Source organism: Nansenia antarctica (assembly GCF_963989245.1).
Source record: "Nansenia antarctica genome assembly, chromosome: 2".
In the NCBI taxonomy this organism is placed as follows: Eukaryota; Metazoa; Chordata; class Actinopteri; order Argentiniformes; family Microstomatidae; genus Nansenia; species Nansenia antarctica.
The window spans coordinates 46,476,001-46,502,057 of record NC_137675.1 but is presented as its reverse complement, the minus strand read 5'-3'; the positions used below and the strand labels follow the sequence as shown (position 1 = coordinate 46,502,057).

The following is a 26,057-nucleotide window of genomic DNA, read 5'->3' as shown; positions in this document are numbered from 1 at the left end:
TATAGAAATTAACATTTTTGGAGAAACTCACAAAATCTGAAATTCTAAATAATTTGCAGATGATGTTGTATAGATCGGAGCCTGCATGTCCCAGAGGAAGTTGTGGCCTTCAGAAGGATCATGTTTAGATTCACCAGTTTCGCCCCCAGTGAATTTAATTTAATGTCATGTTCAATTTCTCACCTTTATAACAAACCAAATTCCATGAAAATAGGGAAAGTAGGCAGTGCCTAGGGAACATGGAAAGTAGGCAGTGTCTAGGGAACATGGAAAGTAGGCAGTGCCTAGGGAAAAGGGAAGCAGTGCCTAGGGAATATGGAAAGTAGGCAGTGCCTAGGGAACAGGGAAGTAGTGCCTAGGGAATATGGAAGGTAGGCAGTGCCTGTGACCACATGTCACTGATGTATGAATAAATACAACACTTGCAAACATGTAACTTGATATGAAAATAAATGCAATAAGATTTGCAAGCAGGTTATAGACGTTTCTATTTTCTATTTTATTGAATTCATTGTAAGCTCATTGTGGGGAATGTCACTGTTACGCCTGGTCTGGTCATTTCAACAAGAACCCTTGTTTATGCTTGATGTATAGAACCTAAAGAATAAACAATAACTTACGTAGGGTAGTGTATTTGTCACCAATTTACCTTCATATGATCCCCAAGCTGCTGAAAGCCTGATCAGACCCCTCTTATCTGCATCTCTGTAATTCAAAGTGAAGATAAAAGATGAAGTGAAGATAAATAAACATTCTGGGGAGGTAGAGTTCCAGTATTTCTTCCCAGAAGGATTTTCTTTTCTTTTGGCCCTTTTTTCCAAAAGTTTGGATTTGAAATCTTTTAAGCTTTTAAATAAGTCTTAACCTCATATTAATTGTTTGATTTCAAATCAAACCTTTTGGAGTATAGATCCAAAAGAAGAACACATGCTTCACTGTCTAAATACTTACTGTACTTTGCATTTAATGACTTAATTACTACCTGAACTTCTTCTCATTAATTATTATGTGATGAAGGTGCTGCTCCAACTGATCTCATAAGTTTTGAAATGTTCTTTAGTCTAAAAAGCAATGACTAAGCAATGTGGATGGATTTACTTCCTTTTCCAGACAATGAACATTATCCTTGAATCTTCATTGGCTTGAGTGTCATGACATGCCTTCCTGGTTGGCTGACAATGAAACGATAAACAACAAAAATAGTCTGTGCATTGTGTTTCCAGTCATTAGTACATAGTAGCCAGGAATGTGGCAGAGCAAGCTTCTTTTTCAGGTCCAATCACATTACAACCATATGTGTTCAGAGATGCTTGCAGTAATGGCAGTGCTTTGACAAATGCTACCTGTCTGTTTGACTGAAAATCCATTCAAGGTGCCTGCTTTTGTTATTAGTTTTTTTATTTGAATGTCTTTTGGATTCTGCGATAAGCTGCTCTATTGTTTTGTATTATACTCTTGGCCTCTACGCAATGATCCTCCCTCAATCTCTCTCTCTCTTTCTATAATAATAATCATAATCATAATCATAGAGCACAAATGTAAAGAATAAGGCTAATGTTTATATTCACATTTTTTTTTGACATTGCTATTTGTTATACTTGTTTTGTTTGTTAATCATGCACTTTTGGATCACTGTATTCTCAACATGACCAGTGTTGGGTAAGCTACTCTGAAAATGTTTTTAACTAAATTACCAATTACTTTACGAAAACTACCCTTAGTAGCCTTAAATATAGTTTGTCAAATGTATTCTACTTTGAAATTCTCTGAAATAAATAAAACGAAATAAAAAACGTGTGAAGTGGAGCAAAGTGTAAGGAAGAAATAGTGGGGAAATTCAAGTTCAATGGCTTGATGTTTAATTCAAATAATGTATTCTTATTTTTCCCTTTAGAAAAATATAGTTTGTAGGGACAGTATCTTACTACACCGCTACCTGGCAAAACAAATAGTTAACTACTGGAAATACTACAAGGATTTGAATTTAGTTCAACTACCACAAAGCTACTGCATAATGCAGTTTAACTAATAGTTGAACTACACGTAGTTGAACTACTCCCCAACACTGAACATGACACAAAGCAAGTCATACAGTACATGGCTAATCAATTAATTGATAAAACAAGTACAATGGAGAAATACATTTTTAAAAAAACACACCAGGGCTACAGTTGCCTCAGATAGTCTCAACTGCCCTCATGCACAGAATAAATGAGCTCATATACAGGTGCTGGTCATATAATTAGAATATCATCAAAAAGTTGATTTATTTCAGTAATTCCATTCAAAAAGTGAAACTTGTATAATGTATACATTCATTCCACACAGACTGATATATTTCAAGTGTTTATTGCTTTTAATTTTGATGATTATTACTGACAACTAATGAAAACCCCAAATTCAGTATCTCAGAAAATTAGAATATTACTTAAGACCAATACAAAACAAGTTTTTTTTAAAATGTTGGCCAACTGAAAAGTATGAACATGGAAAGTATAAGCATGTACAGCACTCAATACTTAGTTGGGGCTCCTTATGCCTGAATTACTGCAGCAATGCGGCGTGGCATGGAGTCCATCAGTCTGTGGCACTGCTCAGGTGTTATGAGAGCCCAGGTTGCTCTGATAGTGGCCTTCAGCTCTTCTGCATTGTTGGGTCTGGCGCATCGCATCTTCCTCTTCACAATACCCCATAGATTTTCTATGGGGCTAAGGTCAGGCGAGTTTGCTGGCCAATTAAGAACAGGGATACCATGGTCCTTAAACCAGGTACTGGTATCTTTGGCACTGTGTGCAGGTGCCAAGTCCTGTTGGAAAAGGAAATCTGCATCTCCATAAAGTTGGTCAGCAGCAGGAAGCATGAAGTGCTCTAAAACTTCCTGGTAGACGGCTGCAATGACCCTGGACCTCAGAAAACACAGTGGACCAACACCAGCAGATGACATGGCACCCCAAACCATCACTGACGGTGGAAACTTTACACTGGATTTCAAGCAACGTGGATTCTGTGCCTCTCCTCTCTTCCTCCAGACTCTGGGACCTTGATTTCCAAAGGAAATGCAAAATGTACTTTCATCAGAGAACATAACTTTGGACCACTCAGCAGCAGTCCAGTCCTTTTTGTCTTTAGCCCAGGCGAGACGCTTCTGACGCTGTCTCTTGTTCAAGAGTGGCTTGACACAAGGAATGAAAATGAAAAAAAAAAAAAGTTGTGTGCATTGTTTGTACAAACTATTTGTCAAGGACTTACATAAATAGAGCCAAAAACCCACGTTATCGTTAGCTGGCTAGCCAACATAACTCTCACAGCGAACATACTAGATATGTGTGCAAAACGAACAGAAAATACTCTCTTAGCATAAATGTCTGGCGAAGATCTTTTGTTTACGCAACTTTGTTGTGTGGGTGAAATTCATCCCCCTTGTTTTTTGTCTTTAGCCCAGGCGAGACGCTTCTGACGCTGTCTCTTGTTCAAGAGTGGCTTGACACAAGGAATGCGACAGCTGAAACCCATGTCTTGCATACGTCTGTGTGTGGTGGTTCTTGAAGCACTGACTCCAGCTGCAGTCCACTCTTTGTGAATCTCCCCCACATTTTTGAATCGGCTTTGTTTCACAATCCTCTGCAGGGTGCGGTTATCCCTTCTTCTTCGGCGTATGGGTAGTTGTTTTTCCTCTCCACTCCACCAGGCTCGGGGCCGAGGGGCTACCCTTTTACCACCCCGAGACCTGGTTGAGGGGCTCACCCGGGCTATATTTCTGGACACCCCTCCAGAAGCCACGGTTATCCCTATTGCTTGTACACTGTTTTCTACCACATCTTTTCCTTCCCTTCGCCTCTCTATTAATTTGCTTGGACACAGAGCTCTGTGAACAGCCAGCCTCTTTAGCAATGACCTTTTGTGTCTTGCCCTCCTTGTGCAAGGTGTCAATGGTCGTCTTTTGGACAACTGTCAGGTCAGCAGTCTTCCCCATGATTGTGTAGCCTACAGAACTGGACTGAGGGACTGGACTGAGGGACCAGGGTGAACAATACAATACTACGCTCTCCCAACACTCAAGCGCAAACGTCGGCGGCGAGACCGTAAGCAACGCCGAGGACGAAGGGGGGGCCTGCTAGCTAGGCTGAGGAGAAGCCCGAATAAACCTGCTTTGCCAAGTATTTTCCTATCCAACGTCAGGTCTCTGGCAAACAAGATGGACGAATTGAGACTGCATGTCGTTACCAATAACATCGTGGGAGATAGCTGTGTGATTATCCTAACGGAGACCTGGACTCCGCGGTAAGCCTAGAAGGAAGGACCCTACACCGGGCGGACCGGACTTTGCTTAGTGGGAAGACCCGCGGAGGCGGCCTCATTATATCTACGAAGGACAGCTGGTGCTTAAACACGAAAACTGTAAGTAGCCACTGCTCCCCAGACCTGGAATACTTGACTGTTAAATGCCGACCCACTTACCTCCCGAGGGAATTCAACACAGTGTACATTACATGTGTTTACATTGCGCCAACCGCGGATGGTAGCTTAGCATTGGCGCGGCTATATGACGTCATCAGTGGTGAACAAAGCGCGGACCCACAGGCAGTCCATATTATCGCCGGAGACTTTAATCATGCTGACCTGAAGGTAGTACTACCCAAGTTCTATCAGCATGTTAAATGTGCAACAAGAGGAGAAAAAACACTGGATAAGGTATACACCAACATCAAGCTTGCTTACAAGGCTAGACCGCTAGCTCATCTAGGCATGTCTGACCATGTGTCAATCCTCCTGATCCCAGCCTACACTACCATGAGGAAAAGTGCTCCCATCACCACTAAGACTGTCAGAACCTGGCCAGCAGGGTCCACTCCACTGCAGATCTGCCTAAATGACACCTCATGGAAGGAATATGAGCATGAGGACCTGGAACAGTTCACGTCGTCGGTTCTGAACCACATAGTGAACTGCACCAACTCAGTCACCGTGGACAAACGGGTCCGGGTCTACCCCAACACGAAGCCATGGATGACTGGGAAGGTCCAAAAACTGATCAATGAGAGGGACAACGCCTTCTTCGCAGGGAAGGGCACACTGCTGTACAGCACCACCAGGGCTAACCTAAAGCGCGGCATCCGGGAGGCCAAGGCAGACCACAGAGAGAAGATTGAGGAATGCTTCCTGAGCAACGACTCCAGGCGGGTGTGGCAGGGGGTTCAGCACATGACAAACTTCAGAGCCAACAGGCTCACAGCCGCAGAGGACGACCCCCTGCTGGCGGAAAAGCTGAACTCCTTCTACGCCCGGTTCGACGAGGGGCGAACGGAGGTAACCACAACACAAACACCACTCTCCCCAGCTCTCAGCAGCCTCACCCTCACAGAGCATGAAGTGAGACACGTGCTGAAGGCGGTGGACCCCAGGAAAGCCTCAGGGCCGGATGGCGTCCTGGGACGGGTGCTGAGGGACTGCGCCGACCAGCTGGCCGGGGTTTTCACCAACATCTTCAACCAGTCCCTGTCCCAGGCCACCATCCCACCCTGCCTGAAAACCTCAACTATCATCCCAGTCCCGAAGAAAAGCACGGTGAGCTGCCTAAACGACTACCGCCCGGTGGCACTCACACCAATCATCATGAAGTGCTTCGAGAAACTAGTCCGGGCCCACATAGTCACACGCCTCCCGCCCAACCTGGATCCATACCAGTTCGCCTACAGAGCCCACAGGTCCACAGAGGACGCCATCGCGGCGACTCTCCACTCCACTCTATCCCACCTGGAGAGGGGAAACAGCTACGCGAGACTGCTCTTTGTGGACTTCAGCTCTGCCTTCAACACCATCCTTCCAGACAGGCTAGTGACCAAACTACTAGACCTGGGACTATCACACTCTATATGTGCATGGATCAAGGACTTCCTGTCCGACCGCCCCCAGAGGGTGCGGGTGGGCTCCCACACCTCCACAGCCCTCAGACTCAGCACTGGGTCCCCCCAGGGCTGCGTGCTAAGCCCCATCCTCTACAACCTCTACACCTACGACTTCACCCCCGTCCACCCCAGCAACTCCATCGTAAAGTTTGCAGACGACACCACCGTGGTGGGCTGCATCTCGGGGGGGGACGAGGCGGCGTACAGGGATGAGGTAGAGCAGCTGAGCAAGCTGTGCAAGGTTAACAACCTGCTGCTGAACCAGTCAAAGACCCAGGAAATCATCGTGGACTTCAGGAGGAAAAAATCTGAGGTCCAGCCCCTGCTCATCGACGGAGAGAGCGTGGAGAGAGTCTCAACCCTCCGATTCCTGGGGGTGCACATACAGGATGACCTGTCCTGGAAGAACAACACAGCAGCCATCATCAAGAAGGCACAACAGCGGCTCTACTTCCTGAGAGTCCGTAGGAAGGAACACAACAAGCAGGAGATACTGGTGGCCTTCTACCGCTGCGCAGTGGAGAGCATCCTCACCTACTGCATCTGCAACTGGTTCTCCAGCTGCACAGCCGCAGAGAGAAATGCGCTACAGAGAGTCGTGAGAACAGCCCAGAAGATCACCGGCGCCCCCCTCCCCTCTCTGGAAGAGCTGTACAACACACGCTGCCTCAGGAAGGCCTCCAAGATCTCCAGAGACCCATCCCACCCTGGGTACGAACACTTTGCCCGGCTGCCCTCGAAAAGGCGGTACAGGACCATGGCCGCAAGGACAAACAGACTGAAGCTCAGCTTCTACCCCAGGGCCATCCAGGCCCTGAACACAGCAAAGACCTAGGTTCTGGGCCCTGGACAGTCTGGACGGATTGATGGCAGCTGCTGGATTGAAAAATCAGGTGTAGTGCTGAGGCACAAATGTGTACATTTCAAGCCTGCAAACTGCGACACTTTAAATGAATGTGCAATAACACTATGTGCAATATGACAACCCTAGTCGTTTTATCTGTACAGTATAGTATAGTGGATAGTGTACATAGCCTTTATTTATGTAAACCAGCTCCTTTCCCTTCTAGTTTTTTTAGTTTTTTTTTTCTTTCCTAGCACCAGGGGAGCCACCCCTCCCAAATTTCGTTGTTTGGTACCTGTACTATAGCAATGACAAAAAAGACCATTCGTTTGCAGGTGTTTTTAGTTAATTAGCTGATTAGAGTGTGGCACCAGGGGTCTTCAATATTGAACCTTTTCACAATATTCAAATTTTCTGAGATACTAAATTTGGGGTTTTCATTAGTTGTCAGTAATAATCATCAAAATTAAAAGCAATAAACACTTGAAATATATCAGTCTATGTGGAATGAATGTATACATTATACAAGTTTCACTTTTTGAATGGAATTACTGAAACTTTTTGATGATATTCTAATTATATGACCAGCACCTGTACAGATAGAACATTTGAACAACGTGAGGGGAAACAATAGCCAACAAATTCCTCAAACATTCAATAGAGTTTGGCATACAGGTGTTCCCAGGTTGAGGGCGGGGCTCTTAAAGGTGTCGGAGGGAGGAGTGTGAGAGAGAGAGAGAGGGTTATTTAGACAATCAAGGTTGCTGTGCCGGACACAAACAAATGATGGCAGTCTACAGAGCACTGTGTTTGTTGACTCTAATGGTTGCCTTTCATGCAAATGGTAAGTGGCACAATTTCCATTATTCCGATGTTGTATATATACAGACAAAGTCCTTACCTGGAGTTCAGGAACTAGTCATGCCAACTTTTTGGATTAGTATTTGTGGGCTATATGGATGTCATAGCAATCAAAGTAACCCAGTGAACTTGAACATAGATGTCACTTGATGCTGCATGGTATGGTTAGAACATTGCAGTTACCATCGCAAAGCTATGTTAGTTGATCATTAGTTTACCAGTAGTTAGACTGTAAACAGCAGGTGTATGGATGTGTGAATATTCATGGTTGCATGGAAGGAATAGTTTCAACCACAAAACCACAAAAATTTCAATATGTCAAATATTCACTATATATTAAAACAATTGTTTTATGCATGAATATTTGGTGTACATTACCTGCATGCTATTTCATTTATTATTCCATTCACCTTTTTCTGTGTTATGCATATGATATATGGGCTTATTTAAGGAGTGAGCCTGAGTGAATTACCAATAGTAGGAAAGTATAGACCCTTAGTTTGGGTCTTGAGGGTGCTGTGTCTGGCTATGAAGTGGAACCTTCCATTCTGGGGAAAATAGGGGTTGGTTATCGTTGAAACCCTTAGAAATATAATTCTATGAAACAATTACAATTACAATGTAAAACAATGTATTTTTAGAACAGGTGTAGACACACTTGCGGCTTTGCAGCTGAGTTGCCGAGAGGAATGAAGATTCATTAATTACATTGAAAAAAGAAAAATGGCACAGGTGTATGTATATGTATTTATTTATTTTTCTGTAAAATGTGTAAAGCGTCCTTGGGTTCTGTGAAAGGTGCTATATAAAACCAGGATATTATTATAGTTTAACTATGTAAGCACTGAGATGCAAAGTTTCCAGCAGATTACAATAAAACTATTGTACAATACCGTAAATGCAATTACAAGGAAAACCTGTACATATAACATAATGTTCAGTACTTTAATAATGTTAATTACAGTTAATTTACTTCAATTAGACAACATTCAAGTAATCGAAGATATATGGAATTTCACAGAACTCCATAGTGATGGAAAGGTGGGGTCAGCCTTGTTGCCATCACACTGAAAGGGCAGCATATTACTTTACAATTACACTTTTAATTATTATAATAGAAGGGATACAAGCAATCTCTGATCTCTAAATATACACCACAATCGGTTTGACTATAGTTGGTTTATATTTAGCTTCTTGTACATTCACCAGGAGTGTATTTTGCATAGGCCCAAGGTTTTGCATGAGAGAGAATAGAGCTGTGTCATAAACGATTTGCCCTTTTCTTGGGGGTATTCCACCTCAGAAAAACAATCACCAGGGGTTCTAATTCTAATGGCATTTAGGCATTTAGAAGTCGATTGGCCATTGAAATCACACGCGTCTCCAACGACAACGAAGTGAACGTTTGCTGACCTCCGTTGAGGTTGTTGAACATTTTTCTTTTTTTTGGTCAGGCTGTTTCAACTGTGATACCCATTTCAATGTTACATTAATGACATTCTAACACCCACCCCCGCCCTTTCCACTCTCTTTATGTAATCTAATATGTGACACGTTCTAATGCTTTGGTCCTCATGTCGGGATCCGATGTAATGATCAGACTTTTTACAACCAACACAGCTTGTTTTGTGAGCCTGCTAACAATGTAAAGTAGTGTTGTAGTTAACTAGGTAGCAGTGAGTATTACTCACCGAAGCCATTGCGTTGCAGTATTTTGGCTTGACTAGCGAGTTTGTGTTGTGATTCTCAACAACGTTGAAACGTAGTTCCGACGAAAAGTCTGAACATTTTGACAGGTTGCCGATATGCGGACCAAATGATCAGACTGTGTTACATATACTACCACTGCTCTTCTATTTGTACTCCATATCCACCATTCACATTTGCATCAACACATAATGAAAAATACACAGTCAATCCTCAAGTGAATCCAAAGGCCATCCAAGGCCATCAAACAAGCAGCACGTTTCAGCAGAATGAAGATGCCATCTTCATTGAGGTATCATGTTGCAGGCAAAGAAGTATTATTTATCAGCACTATCATGCACATCTCATGCTTTGATTAGGATTTCACCTAGTAATGCACTTTTTTTTATGGAGTTGATGGGGGCAGGTCTAATGTATCACTAATAATATCTTTAATTTCTATAATTATATTAGGCTTGCGTACAACTACATGGCATTCAGATGTACTTGGCATAACACATATTTAATCAAACAATCAATTTGAAGGGGAGAGTTGTGGACCTTATATATATAATATATGTATAACCTTACCTTTAAATTAGGAAAAATGTCTACCTACTGTATTAGATTAATAGAGAAACTTGTTTTTATTTTATTTTATCTTATTTTATTTATTGACCAAAAAATACAATACATAGGCATTTGTGATTGTCAGGGATAGAGCGATAAAGTCTGTGACTTGTTTCCGTCGCTGTCCCTGGTGTAGCCAGTCAGTGACATGTACTGTAAGGTATCTGCCTTTTTGTTTCTGGGAATTGCCTTTGAGACCATGGCAGGTTGGACTTCCTCATGACAGCATGTTTTATATACAGGGTTCCCACGGGTTCTTGAAATCGTTGAAAGTTTTTTTATTTTATTTTTAAAAGAGGTCCACGAGGGGAAGGGGCCACACCAGCAGCCACTCCCATACAGTACAACAGAACAAACAGACAAACAGGTCCTTGAATGTGCAAGACGAAGCGCATCAAAAACAACCAACAAGTAAAACAATAAAACAATAAAAACTTCCTACAAACAAGTAAAACAATAAAACAATAAAAGCAATAAAACAATAAAAACGTCCTATTTGGTATCTATAACTCTCTATTTGGTTTACAGTGGAATGTTGCGAAACAGCTGTATGCTGATTTTAGCCTTGAAAGCTGCTGTACTGTCAGTTTCTGTCAGGATTCGACGTCTGTAGGGAGCTCTAGTGCTTGATTGGAAGTGCCATTTGGAAAAAGACATCTTCTCACACGTACAGGCACACAACAAGTACAACATGTTGCATTTTCATGCCATTAGGCAACTTGCTTCCTAGCATAGCAGGTCCCTGCTAATATATAGCAGTCGCGTGCAGGGCCTCTAGGGAATGGCCTAGGAGGGTGAAAGTTGACATGGTACAATGTCCCATGAAGGGGAAGGAGTGTGTAAAGTTTGGTGAGTGTGACTCTTTCGCAGCCCCTTCCCTGGGCCCAAACGTACCCTTTTCTCCACAGACACACACAGCGGCCATATAAAGTCATGGAGGTATTTCAAAGTCCAAATGGACATGGGATTGACTAGTGTGGCCAAGTGTGGTCACCTCTAGCGGCTGTGGCCCCAAACAACCGCATAGACTGTTTATACCAGTGGCCCTAGTTCCATACTACAGTCACAGAGAACAGCTAAGCTATATCACTATGGAACCAATGAAAACATTTATGGGACTGTGACAACAACAACTGCCAAAGACCAGGAATGTAAAGCCATAATGAAATCTCTTAATGTTCTATGTCATTTCTGTAAGCCACACAAATTCCCTCTATGTAATGTGTCTGCAGTGGGTACCTATCTAGTCTACAATGTAGAGTGTTGGTGTGATTCCATTTCTGAGTGAATGTATTATCTTCTCTAAGCTACTGATGGGTTAGGGTTAGGGTTTTTTCCCCTTTTTAAGGTTATTTCTTTAGTGTAGCAGTCCCACTTTTATATATTTTCTTTATTGGATAAAGACAAGAAAGTAAGGAGGAGAGCGCACGTCAGCAGGGCATGGGCCAGATTCGAACCCAAGCCCGGATGGACATGTAAGCCGCTAGACCACTGGAACACCGGAACACCCCAGGCCAATGATAATTTGTTTAATTCAGTTTAAAAGTGCATTTCACACACACAATAAAAAAAAACACACACACATAAGGCAATGGTGAAAGATGTGACAAATGGTATGCTATTTAATTTAGTTAATCAGATCAAATAACATAGGAAAGTCTAATAGCATACGATTCTAGTGCATATGAAAATCTTGCAAGGCATCCAGAAGAAAATGTCAGTTGTGCACACAGGGGTTGCCTCTTGGACCAAGGACAGTATTATCTGAAAGCAATCGATCAATGTTCATAATTTTTTGACATAACACACACTAACACATAGGCTATGTCATTTATATTCATACATTAGAATAGATGCACAACTGGACTGTGTGAGAGTAGATATGGATATTTTAAAAACGACTTGATATGCTAATCAACTCTGTTTGAACAAATATAGGAGATAGTAGTAGTAGTTTATTTCTGTCCTTTTTTTGTGTATGGATATAGAGAATACATATCAATAAGGCATTATATCATTTGTGCAAGGAGTTAATCCATCTATCAAGTTGATTAAGCAAGGCTCTGCAATCATAAACTATTCTCTGTCTCATGTTTATTTTTGGGATTATTCTGTTAAAGAAAGGAACACAAATCTAAGCTGCTGTGATGATAATATGCGTATTTTAAACAGTGACCTCCAACAATTTATATCTGCCCACCAATTCATTTGAGACTTCTTTCTCATTGTATCCCTTCTCTCCTTTGTGACATTTCATTGTCATTCATGGTAGGATTCACTGCAGCCAAAACGATTTGGCCCTCCTTGTTGCTACTAAACATGGTGTGACAAAAACATATCAATTATCACAGCCAAGTGTGTGTGGTGTGTGTGTGTGTGTGCGTGTGCGTGTGTGTGTGTGCGTGTGCGTGTGCGTGTGCGTGTGTGTGTGTGTGTGTGTGTGTGTGTGTGTGTGTGTGTGTGTGTGTGTGTGTGTGTGTGTGTGTGTGTGTGTGTGCGTGCACTACTGTCTTTGAAGTTGCTGAAGACTGAATACCTCTCCTACTGCGTGTCAAGGAAGTTTAGAACCTGGAGATGACAGATGAGATAATCAATGACATAATGACCAAGGACATTTAAGAACATAATCAATCAAATGTCTGGAACAATAGAACATTCATTTTCATAGGTGACAAACAGGGACAACATTAGATTGCAGAGTAGAGTTGGTGACCGATTGTTTTGCTTAAATGTGTCTTTCCCAAAAACTGTTGAATTGGACAGAATATTTGGCATCCTTATATGATGCATTGATTTAGCAAAAAAAAAAGGAGATTTATGTTATTTGCCCCGTTCTGAGTAAGGTATATCATATACATACATTGAAATAACCAATCTGATGTTTATGTGGTGGGACTGAATGTTGATAGAATTAGTCAGATTAGTGCTAAAATTGTGTTCCACGAAGGGCGATTAGAGACAATCGAGATTAGTTTTGAGAATTCGCGATAATTTCAGCTCGAGTTCTGTTCCATGAATGTGGCTCAAATAATTCGTTGCTTGGTTGCTATGCAACCAATCCTTCCGAACAAACCTGGGGGCTGTTCGACGAAGTTGATTAGTATATCGGCGATAAAAATAAATCAGGCGATCAGGCAACTCGGGATTGGAATTCAAGCCTCAGGTGATTCCTCGGCTTAGAAATCCTCGATATGGGTGCGTGCATGCAGACATAAAGAGCCCCGAAGAGTCGAACTGTCGAAATGAAGATACTCCACTCTGCAGCGGTCCTACTTTTGCGCAGCATTCCGACTTATTGATCTTTATGAAGACGGAAAAATAAGATGTAAAATAGTGCAATACTGCCGTAATTAACAAGGCGAGGGAAATGGTTTGGCAAGAAATTGCTGACCGATTAATTGCGTAGGTCATACTAGCCCCAGTTATTGTTATATGTTCATATTTTAATAAATAAATATTTACTACTGTGGTGATATCAGCAGCAGGCTACAAATTGTCATATCGTCACAATGGCATAGTGGTATCGACCGCTGCCATAGTATTTATTTGTCATTTTAAGACGGTGGTTCAAATCCCTTTTCTGCCACACTTTTTACTGCATTTCGTTGTCTGAATCTAATCTAAAATCTCATCTAAAAAAGTATGAAGGCTATAAAATGATGGTGCAGGCTAATTTACAAGAACTGACACGATTACAATGGTGCTTGAAGCCTTTCTGAGTAGTAAATTATGTTCTTCTAACTGGACCCTGGATTTGGCATAGATTATTTTTTCTTATGATTACTGATGGATAGATGATTCATTTAGACAGATATACTGTATCTATTGTAAATCGATTTGCATGAAGGCTTCGGTTAAATGAAAACAAGTTTTGAACACGCAACTTCCAGAACTCTATCTGGCTGCCTTAACCACTGTGCCAGCCACACCACTGTGATCAAGGCAATGCAAGTTGATATAGATACCTATTTATTTATTTTTTATTTTTTTTAAATTTATTTATCTATCGATCTATCTATCTATCTATCTATCACACTTTAAAAATATCAAGTTATCTATCACACAATCAAACTATCTATCTATCGATCGATCACACTTTCAAAATATCAAATTATCTATCTATCACACAGTCAAACGATCTATCTATCTATCTCATAAAAAGTGGGAACTAATATTTCCTAAAAGACACTTGAGGAACTGTCGTTCGGGATGTAGTTTCCGCCTGTGAGAGATTTTTTGACGCACACATTACCTAAACCAGCCTGTAAGTCTGCTCGGGACCAGAATTACTCAAAAGGATTGGTTGTAGCAACCAAGCAGCGAATTATTTGAGCCACATTGATGGAACCGACCGCAAGCTTAAATTAGCGCCCGAATCTGATTAAAACCTGGATCAGAGTTAATCGCCTTTAGTGGAACAGGGCCCTGGTAGCGACCAGGTTTACGGTCTGGTTTAAGTAAGATGTGTGTCAAACATTTCTCACAGGCAAAAACTAAATCCCGAACAGTAGTTCCACAACTGTCTTTTTGGAAATATTAGTTCCCACCTTTTACGAGATAGATAGATAATAGTTATTTTGATATACTTTAGTTATGTTCATGTTTATCTATCCATAGGATCTATCCGAAATGCAGTAAAAAGTGTATGTCAGAAGCGGATTTGAACCCCCATCGTAAAACAACTCTTTGATATTATGGCAGCGGTTAATACCACTATGCCATCATCATGATCTGACAATTTGTAGCCTGCTGCTAATATCACTGCAGTAGTGAATATTCATTTATTAAAATATGAACATAAAACAATAAGTAGGGGCTAGTATGACCAGGGGGGTATTCCACGAAGCTCGATAAAGTTCTAAGCCTCGATAAAGTTTTAAGCCTCGATAATGTTAGCTTGTGTTCGGTGCCATCAATGTGGCTCAAATAATTCGCTGCTTGGTTGAGCTCCTTCTGAGTCAGATATAACTAGCCTGGTCGCGACCAGGCTAAAACACAGGCTATAGTGAGACGCGCATCAAAAAAGGCTCACAGGCGGAAACTACATCCCGAACGACAGTTCCTCCCTAGGAAATATTAGTTCCCACTTCACACGAGATAGATAGATTAGATAGTTTGACTGTGTGATAGATAGATAATTTGATATTTTGAAAGTGTGATCGATCGATAGATAGTTTGATTGTGTGATAGATAACTTGATATTTTGAAAGTGTGATAGATAGATCGATATATCAATAAAGAAAAGAGTGTAAAAAAAAAAGTAATTGTCTCAACTTGCATTGCCGTCATCACAGCGGTCTGGCTGGCGTAGTGGTTAAGGCTGCGGACTCGAGTTCCAAAGGTTGCGAGTTCGAGACTTGACTAAGTCATTCTTTTTGTTTTTGTTTTTACATTTAACCGAAGATTTCATGCAAAGGTTTCAAACACCATTGTAATCGTGTCAGTTCTTGTAAATTAGCCTGCACCATAATTTTATAGCCTACAATACTTTTTTAGATGAGATTTTAGATTAGATTCAGACAACGAAATGCAGTAAAAAGTGCATCTGAAGAGGGATTCGAACCACTGATATAAAATGACGAATAAATCCTATGGCAGCAGTCAATACCACTAGGCCATTGTGGCGATATGACGGTTTGTAGCCTGCTGCGGATATCACCACAGTAGTAATATTCATTTATTAAAATATGAACATATAACAATAACTGGGGCTAGTATGACCTACGCATTTAATCGGTCAGCAATTTCTTGCCAAACCATTTCCCTCGCCTTGTTAATTGCGGCAGTATTGCACTATTTTACATCTTATTTTTCCGTCTTCATAAAAATCAATAATTCGGAATGCTGCGCAAATGTAGTACCCCTGCAGAGTGGAGTATCTTCATTTCGACAGATCGACACTTCAGGGCTTTTTATGTCTGCGTGCACGCGCCCATATCGAAGATTTGTAAGCCTGTCTTCTGTGAACACTGATGACACAAGGCTGATCCTTGTTCGAGGAATCACCTGAGGCTTGAATTCCAATCTCGAGTTGCCTGAGCGCAGCATTTATTTATATCGCAGCTAAACTGATCCACCTTTAGTGGAATGACCCCCTGTGCATTTAATCGGTCAGCAATTTGTTGCCTAACCATTTCCCACTTTTTTTACATCTTATTTTTCGTCTTCATAAAGATCAATAAGTAGGAGCGCTGCGCTGTCACTTTCCAGTCTAGTATCTTCTTTTCAACAATCGGCTCTTCTGGGCTCCTTCTATCTGCGGGCACGCGCCCAAATCGAGAATTTCAAACCGGACTTCTGTGAACATTGATGACACAAGCCTGATTCTCATTCGAGGAATCACTTGAGGCTTGAATCCCAATCGAGAGTTGCCTGAACGAGGCTTTCCTTTGCTTAGAGGTACATACATACAGTATTAGAGGTACATACAGTATTAGAGGTATAGTATTATAGGTACATACAGTATTAGAGGTATAGTATTAGAGGTACAGTATTAGAGGTACAAACAGTATTAGATGTATATAGTATTAGAGGTATAGTATTAGAGGTACATACAGTATTAGAGGTACATACAGTATTAGAGGTACATACAGTATTAGAGGTATAGTATTATAGGTACATACAGTATTAGAGGTACAGTATTAGAGGTACAGTATTAGAGGTACATACAGTATTAGAGGTACATACAGTATTAGAGGTACATACAGTAGTATAGGTACATACAGTATTATAGGTACATACAGTATTAGAGGTACAGTATTAGAGGTACATACAGTATTAGAGGTACATACAGTATTAGAGGTACATACAGTATTAGAGGTACATACAGTATTAGAGGTACAGTATTAGATGTACATACAGTATTAGAGGTATAGTATTAGAGGTACATACAGTATTAGAGGCACATACAGTATTAGAGGTACATACAGTATTAGAGGTACATACAGTATTATAGGTACATACAGTATTAGAGGTACAGTATTAGAGGTACATACAGTATTAGAGGTACAGTATTAGATGTACATACAGTATTAGAGGTACATACAGTATTAGAGGTATATACAGTATTAGAGGTACATACAGTATTAGAGGTATAGTATTAGAGGTACATACAGTATTAGAGGTACATACAGTATTAGAGGTACATACAGTATTAGAGGTACAGTATTAGAGGTACATACAGTATTAGAGGTATAGTATTAGAGGTACATACAGTATTAGAGGTATAGTATTAGAGGTACATACAGTATTAGAGGTATAGTATTAGAGGTACATACAGTATTAGAGGCATAGTATTAGAGGTACATACAGTATTAGAGGTACATACAGTATTAGAGGTACATACAGTATTAGAGGTATAGTATTAGAGGTACATACAGTATTAGAGGTACATACAGTATTAGAGGTACATACAGTATTAGAGGTACATACAATATTAGAGGTACAGTATTAGAGGTACATACAGTATTAGAGGTACATACAGTATTAGAGGTACATACAGTATTAGAGGTTCCCCTGCTTCCTCTCCTTGAGTGAAGGCAGACCTTTACCCTGTGGTTTGCTTCATTCAGTTATTTCAGATCAGCACAAAGACAGGAATGGAAGCCACTTTAGACACGCTTAGCATGTTCTAGTATAACACTAAATAAGATAGACTGGTAAAACCAGTTGGATTGCATCCTTCCCAGACAATTTTTCAGACCCATGACAAACAATCTGCCAAGTCAGAGTTTTCTCACAGAGGAGCAATGTTGACACCCCACACACAAATACATGGGACTATTGATGGGCAATAGGCCTACGTTATAGGTAGCCACACGTGTAAAATAATAAGAAATACGAAATAATAATAATAATAATAATAAAGAAATAACCGTATAGTTGCACGTTTATGCTTTTATCAACCATACATTACAATACAAATGACATTTGGGCTTAAAGTTTAGGCCAACCATGCTTCTTGTATGTGCCCTCGTGTTCAGGAACGTATCATTGAAACATGACTTGGTGGTGTAAAGAAGTACGTACCCGCCAACAGTGTGCCAAAATCAAATTGATTAATATTATGAATTGATTCATTGTTTTCTCCTCCTATTTTTCAGGGTCCCACTGCCAGTTGGATGGTAAGTTCCCTTCCTTCTGCAATCCAGTGTCCATTCTTTCTATATAACTTCAGAATAGATTTCAAGATCCTTCTGCTTGTTTATAAAGCTCTCACTGGCACAGCACCAGAATATCTGAAAGACCTTTTGCTAGCATATCAGCCCAATAGAGCTCTCAGGTCTTCTGACGCTGGTTTTCTCTGTGTACCACATGTACAAAAGAAGAGATTTAATGAGGCTGCATTCTCATTTTATGCACTCAAATTGTGGAATGCACTGCCAGTTTACATTAGGGATGCAACCTCAGCAAATATGTTCAAGTCAAGACTAAAAACCCATCTTTTTAATATTGCCTTTAAATGAAAAAAATATTAAATTATGATTATATAATGATTGGAGCACTTTGAGCTGCAACGTTTGCAGGAAAAGCGCTATACAAATAAAAAGTTATTATTATTATTATTATTATTATTAGATCTCCTTTCCCCCAATTTGCCTGAGAAACCTGATGCTGAGAAAGGAAAGCAATAATCCCATCAAGCTAATCTAATGAGACCAGAAGACTTGAGAGAGTTGCATTCTTTGCATACTTGAGCAGTAGCTGGGACAGTGACAGGTAGACACTAAGCTTGGGATCAGTTGCATCGTTACTGGGTGCACTCACCCCCAGAACGTCAAGACATGTGGGTATTTAGTTATAGAACTGTCAGCTACAACTGTGTGGTGGAATGACCTACTTGGCATTGGTCTTGGTATGGCATTCAGTTCCTGTACCTTTATGTCATGGTGGTGTTCATCAACATTTTCATGCATTCACTCGTTAACATTAGAGCATTGAATCTAACATTCAGTATCCTTTTCCCTTTCTTTGTTTGATCCTTTTTCTAAGTATGCGGAACGCCACCCTTAAACACCAGGATCGTTGGGGGTCAGGATGCCCCTGACGGGAGCTGGCCTTGGCAGGCTAGTCTCCATAGAAGTTCCCATTTCTGTGGAGGCTCCCTGATAAACAGTGAGTGGGTGCTGACTGCCGCTCACTGTTTCTCTAGGTGAGGAGGAGTCATACAATTGTTATTTAAGCTACAAACGTTTTTTACTAAAACATTTACCACATTCTTTAACGTCCCCCTCCACCCACACTTCTCTCTCAGCACCAGCACATTCGGTTTGACTGTTTACCTGGGCCGGAGGAACCAGGAGGGAGACAACGCTAACGAAGTGTCCCGGGCAGTTACACAGATCACCCCCCACCCCGACTACAACAGACGTACCAGTGAAAATGACTTGTGTCTGCTGAAGCTTTCGTCACCTGTGTCTTTTAACAACTTCATCCTGCCGGTCTGCCTGGCAGCAGGGGAGAGCTCCTTCCATGCTGGTACTGATAGCTGGGTCACCGGCTGGGGGGACATCAGGAGTGGAGGTGAGGACTGATGGGGCTGGTGGTCATCTGGTAAATGGTCAATATACTCTATGCTCACTAAATAGGTCATAGGAATAATACTTTGTGACAACAGACAGTTATCAGCACACCACAAGACAAGGCAAGGTAACTCATCATGTGAATGTTGTTCACTGTGCCAGTTCACAGGACCATGAGACCTTACATGTTTCATTAGTTAAGTTAGGTACTTTTTTGTTATTCTTCATTTATAGGATTTGGGCATTGAAAAAAGTATGAATCCATAAAGTAATGGTATTGATGTTTAAAAAAAAATATTTGATTAATTCACAAATAATAATAATTATAATAATAACTTTTTAAAACTTGTAGCAACTAAAATGTTTATAGAGTTTGTGATATGAGTTGCAGATTCAGGTTTGTTTGAGGACAAGGGTAAAATCATACTTCACCTAAATATGAAAATAGGCTGAACCATCCCTTTATGGAAAGGCCCTGAAATTTGCTAAGGATGCATGACTTCACAACACCTACCTACCTATGTTACAGCAATATACTGTAAAGACAAGTTGTGTTATACAGACAATTATATTAAAAATACCTAGATGAAAACAAAATATAGATCAAATATGTACAAAACAACCACCAGTGAGCATCGTAGAACACATCTAATGGATAGGCTTACAGTGTATTATAAACCCCTTTCACTGTTTACAAACATTGCAGCCTGTGGCTGTAGTAAATACAATTAACAATCGGCTATCCTGACAGCAGACTCCACACTTGGCACTGACGCCCTGCGTCAGTAATGGGACAGTGAAGCATTTTTCTTCTTTTGACTCTACTCTCCAAAAAGTGTTTTGTTTCTATTGTATATTCTGGTATCTGTTGCTGCTAAAAAATGAGGAAGAGGTCTTGAGCAGATTTAAGACTATTTATTCAAAAAAGCAGTTTACACAGCATGGTCTTCTCTGGTCTGCAGCAGGTCATCTGGGTGGTCGCAGGTAGTGTTGTTCCGATACCATTTTTTGATCCCGATACCGATACCGATACCTGACCGTGCAGTACTTGCCGATACCGAGTACCGATCCGATACCACGGCGTTTGAAAAAAAAAAAAAAAAAAAAAGTTTTTAGGCATTCCAAGTTCAGTCTGTACAGTTTGCAGACGTGAAGTGGCCAGTGGGGAATGCTTGAAGTGGCCGATGATCTTTCTCCCATTGGCCAGCGCGTCGCACACACTCCGCTGTGACAGTAGGCCTTCCTGCACCACTAATGCATGTGTGTTCTGTGTTCTGCATATGTAAACAATTCAAACAAACATAGAGAAAACTTCTCCTCGGGAGAAGGAAGGAGGCAGGAAGTACCTGCCGCACGGAGACAGACAGACAGACAGACAGACAGACAGACAGACAGACAGACAGACAGACAGAGAGAGAGAGAGAGAGAGAGAGAGAGAGAGAGAGAGAGAGAGAGAGAGAGAGAGAGAGAGAGACGGAGAGAGAGAGAGAGAGAGAGAGAAAGAGACGGAGAGAGAGAGAGACACGGAGAGCCACAACAGCAGATCCCGAAAGGGGGTGTGGCGCGGAGACGGAGCCGAGAACTATCCCGAAAGGGGAACAGCTGGGCGGGACTCGGAGAAGCGGCCGCGCGGACATTATTATTATTATTTGAACTCTCTCCAGCACGCCGGTGGCGGTGCTAGACTGTGCAACCGAAATAAATATCGATTAAGGTCGATATGTTTTTCCTGTAAAATGTGTCCTATCTTGGCTGTGGGTTGTATCGCTTTAAGCGGAGTGGCGTAGTCTATATCTGAGGGCTGCGTTGGTAAAAGTCGCTCTGGGAAACTGATCGGCACTCGTAGAACGCCTCTTGTCCAATCGGATTCCTCGGTCCGTTTATGACGTCGGAGCCCAGTGTGCGCTCCGGCGCTCTCAGGGGGACTTTCCGAACGTTGCCCCGGTAGCATAGCTTAGCTTGGGCTCTGAGCAGCTGGAAGGGACAGCAGGTTACCTGAGGTGAGCCTCGCTGCTCCACCGCTCCTCTCCTCGACAACCACAGTTGCGTGTTTGTTTTTCCGCGATAGTGAAAGTTTGGTATCGGGTGTTATATATTTGTTAGTACTCGCCGATACCGATACCAGCATTTTTGTGCGTATCGGTGGCCATGCCGATACCAGTATCGGTATCGGAACAACACTAGTCGCAGGAAGTAAAAAGAGACAGAGAGTGGTTTTCCAAAGGATTTTATCCCTTGTCCTATGTAAATCCCTTCATCCCTGAGCCAACCAAACCAGAGATATGGTCAAAGATTCTTTAGCCAATGATGGCCTTTTCTCCCGTCCCCTGCCCCAATATGGAGTGGTCAGTGTGTGTGTGGGTGTGTGTGTCTCCAAGCTGCCCCAAGGAACCTTGCGGCCCCTTCTGTGTAGTGGTCAGTGTGTGTGTGTCTCCAAGCTGCCCCAAGGAACCTTGCGGCCCCTTCTGTGTTGGTCATCTGTTAATGATCAGTGTGTGTGTGTGTGTGTGTGTGTGTGTGTGTGTGTGTGTGTGTGTGTGTTACAATCGGTCCCAACCCCCATTTGTTAGAGAGGTCAGACTTTTACAAGGCCTTACATATAATCCATGGTATGTGTGTGTGTTTCACGTAACTTAAAATATACCACATTTCTAATCAAACAATTGCTATGAGGTTAAAGTACACATTCTACACCTTTATTTGATGGTAATATGTGTACACATTAGTTTAACCATTCCGAAATTACAACACATTTTATGCATAGTGCCCCCTAGGTAAGTTTAGAAAGTCCCCACTGGTGTGACAATGTCGCAGGAGTTCCACCAGGAGGCAGTGTTGGGCATGATGGATATGTTTACATTACAAGAATACTGTATTGTAGCTTTCTGTATGAGGTGTGTGCAGTATGTCCGGTATGTTACTGGTGAGCTTATTAAACGTACCTTACCCTACTGTACATTATTACGATTTGAAAGCCACATTCAGATATGTCAGCATGTATGAAGTATATGTAAGGGACAAATTGAGTATTAATATATAAAGCTGAATGTCAACAGATTATTATCATTCGGATTGTCTTGTATTCACACAAAATGAGTCTGTTTTGGCAGCACGGTGTACGAAGGTATTCATTAACTGGTTGAATATGTCTTTCATCAGTGAACCTGCCCTCGCCCCAGACCCTGCAGGAAGTGGAAGTGCCAGTAGTGGGGAACAGGCAGTGTAACTGCCTCTACGGCGTGGGCAGCATCACAGACAACATGATCTGTGCTGGTCTACTGGCGGGAGGGAGAGATTCCTGTCAGGTGAGTTATTATCAATAATATTTCACTGTATGTCTTAATGGTGCAATCGGTTTTATGGCAAAATATAGGGAAATAACATCACAAGGTTACTTGTGCAAGATGCAATGTGCATCTTCCTCTCTAACCAAGTTATTGAAGCGCAACCCCGTGTTTTTCGGATTGTTTACCTCCAGTTGGTAGGCCAGCCAAATCACAGTTACGGATTGCTGCTTTAAACCGATCTCACTGTCAACTGCTGATCCTTTCCTGCATAGGGGGACTCAGGAGGTCCGATGGTGAGCAAACAGGGTACTCGCTGGATCCAGTCTGGTATTGTGAGTTTTGGCAACGGTTGTGCCTTGGCAAACTTCCCTGGTGTCTATACCAGAGTGTCCCAGTACCGGACCTGGATCAACAGCCACATCACCACGAACCAGCCAGGCTTTGTCACCTTCTCCTCCAGTGGGACAGACAGTGACCTCAGTATCACCTGCACTGGCCTGCCACCGCCCCCAACCACTGTCCCCCCCACACCAGCACGTACGTGTCGCCTATCCCCTACAGTATGTTATTATGGCTACATCATAATGAATCCCCAGCCTGACACTGGAATGGACCTGTGCCTCTTACCCTTTTACCCTCTCCCCCCTCTGCAGCCGTGGTGTGTGGCACGGCTGATTTGAACACCCGTATTGGTGGAGGAAGCACTACGGCATCAGCAGGGCAGTGGCCCTGGATGGCCAGCTTACAGAAGAACGGAACACATGTTTGTGGTGGAACGCTGGTGGCAGAGGGCGCTGTCTTGAGCGATGCAGCCTGCTTCTCCAGGTAAAACACACTCACTCATTTACACCAAAGCAAGAAGGAACAAGTCCTGGTTCAGTGTTTGGAAGGGCTGTGTGTTTCCCCTCACTAAACAGAGTCTCTCTTCAGTCAGCCCAATGCCTCTGACTGGAATGTGATCCTGGGTCGACTGAAGCAGAACGGGGACAACCCCTTTGAGGTGACAATCAAAGTTACAAACATCACCCTGAGCAACCTCACAGGCAATAACGTGGCTGTCCTCCATCTGGCCACCAATCCCACACTCGGTACTTACATCACGCCTCTCTGTCTGGACGGTGGAGACAGAACCTTCAGATCAGGGTCTACATGCTGGACCGCCGGCTGGGGAGCGGGCCAAGGCGGAGGTGAGTGGATAACTACACATGTATGCGTGTGTGAAAGAGAAATTATGGCTTTGAGTCATGTTTTAAAAAGAGTAAAGCTGCTCTCATGTCATTTAATTTCTTGAACCTATGGAAATGTCACAAAAATTAAGTGCTATTTGCGAATGAAAATTCATTTACTGCAATGTTTACTCTTTTATGGTACAGAGAAATGATTGTGTGTACCTTTAAGTGTTTGTGTGTGTGTGTGTGTGTGTGTGTGTGTGTGTGTGTGTGTGCATCGATATGAGAATTAATGCACCTCACGCTCCGTCTTCAGCTGAGCAAGTTCTGCAAGAGTTCCAAACCTCTGTGGTGGACTGTGTGAATACATCGTCAACTGACAACATTTGCACTGGAGCTGTGACACTACTGCAGGTAAAGACCGATGATCAATCTGCACATCTGTACGGTTGCAATCCATCTTTAACTATTTAGCATGTCTTTATATTCACATAGCCACAAGATTAATATAGCCACAACTGAACCTTGTTTTCCTCCAATTCCTTCTCCCAATAGGGCGATGCCGGAGGCCCCTTGATGTGTAAGCAGGACGGCGCATGGTTTCAAGCTGCGGTGTTGACCATCAGCAGTAACGAAACCTCCTCAGGTCGAGGAAAGCAACGCGCCTCATCTATGGTCTTCTCCGCGACATCACGCTATGCAAACTTCCTCACAGGTGCCTTGGGACGGTTCCTGTCTCCCAGAGTCAACAGCACGGACGTCTCGGCTGCCAATACCACCTCAGCCACCACAACCAGTGGAGGAGCCTCCCTAGCTTTCTCTCCCCTCTCTTATCTTCTTCTTCTTCTTCTCTCCTTCACCCTCATTGTTGTGTCTTCTTAGGCCCACTAAGGCCCAGTAAAGTGAAAACCGTCATTTCCAGTATTTTTTGTTTTAATTTTGGCTTCACCCCAAATCAAATTAGCATCACCCAAATAAGAAGAAGTTACTGTTGTTTCCAGAAAATTCTGTCCTATCTTCTCTTCCTCAAGTGCTCCGTTTTGGATGAATGTGATTTAGGATTTATATGCGTTCGTCACCAGACCAAACCCAATCAAATAAATCAGATATATGATTTGTCAGCATTGTCAGTTCCCGGCAGGTACAGATAATATCTGAGACAAGTATGGAACTGGCCATTTAGAATGTTGTGCTAAAATGCAGTAAGACTGCATTGACTGTAAAGTCTGTAAGGACTGTAATAAAGTTGAATCTAATGTAATCTAGTAAGACTGTTCAAAACGCACAGGTAAGAAAACGTTGTAGCTGAAGTTATCTTGTTGTTTGAGTTAACACAGTGTTATATTTTGCAAGCTAGAAAAACTACCCGTTCGCTAACTTTTGTTATAAAATGTGTAAAGTTGCAAACAATTGTACTACAGTTTTTCTCTATCGCTTTAACACGTTTTCTCTTAACTCTTAACACACATATCCAAAAGCTCACACACAAAACCCTAAACTCCACAAATCTCTTGCAAAAGCAAACACTGCATTCAAAATGATGTTATGTCTTCTCAAAATGAAATGTTGTCGTCAAATGACACACACACACCATCAAATGAATAGACACTTGTAACAACCAATTGAACACTGATGTGCACAATGGAAAACACTATGATCAGCGGAAAACAGTACTATGATAAGATTATCAGTAGGCCTTTTGCATTTTCAGTGTTACACTACATACGTACAGTAGCCTGTTATAAACTGTTATGTTTTCATACTCAAATATAAAACACACAAATATAAGAACAGAACGTTTTTTTTATTCTGAAATACTGTACACATCTCAGCAATGACAGTTGGATTTGTAAAGTGTTCTTCATACAGAACAAACAATCGAAAAAAGAAAATAAGCCTTCTGCATATACTCTACTACAGTGGTCTTCAACCGGGGGTCCGCGACCCCTAGGGGGTCCGCAGAGGTACTGCAGGGGGTCCGCCAATTTTGGTCATAATAATTGACATTTTTCACCAAAATAATCAGTGAGAATTAAAAAATATAACAAAAATGATATTGAGTAAAGTACAAGCATTAATAGGCAATAATAAACTACTTTTGACAAAAACTATTTAAGCTGAAAAAAAAACCACACCTGTCTAGCAAGCTAGGT

At 41.9% G+C, this 26,057-nt stretch overlaps 1 protein-coding gene across 1 annotated transcript; it reads left to right on the top strand.

The window, feature by feature from the left end:
- Positions 1-364: 364 nt before the first annotated feature.
- On the top strand, positions 365-24,488 carry LOC308150190 (serine protease 33-like; the record flags this gene model as incomplete). The annotated part of the gene is made up of 8 exons (XM_080523049.1): positions 365-371; positions 18,919-19,078; positions 19,181-19,449; positions 22,608-22,753; positions 23,008-23,272; positions 23,389-23,560; positions 23,666-23,922; positions 24,460-24,488. 8 exons carry the CDS (start codon positions 365-367, stop codon positions 24,486-24,488), a joined length of 1,305 nt encoding a protein of 434 aa, XP_080379175.1.
- Between the last annotated feature and the right edge of the window lie 1,569 nt (positions 24,489-26,057).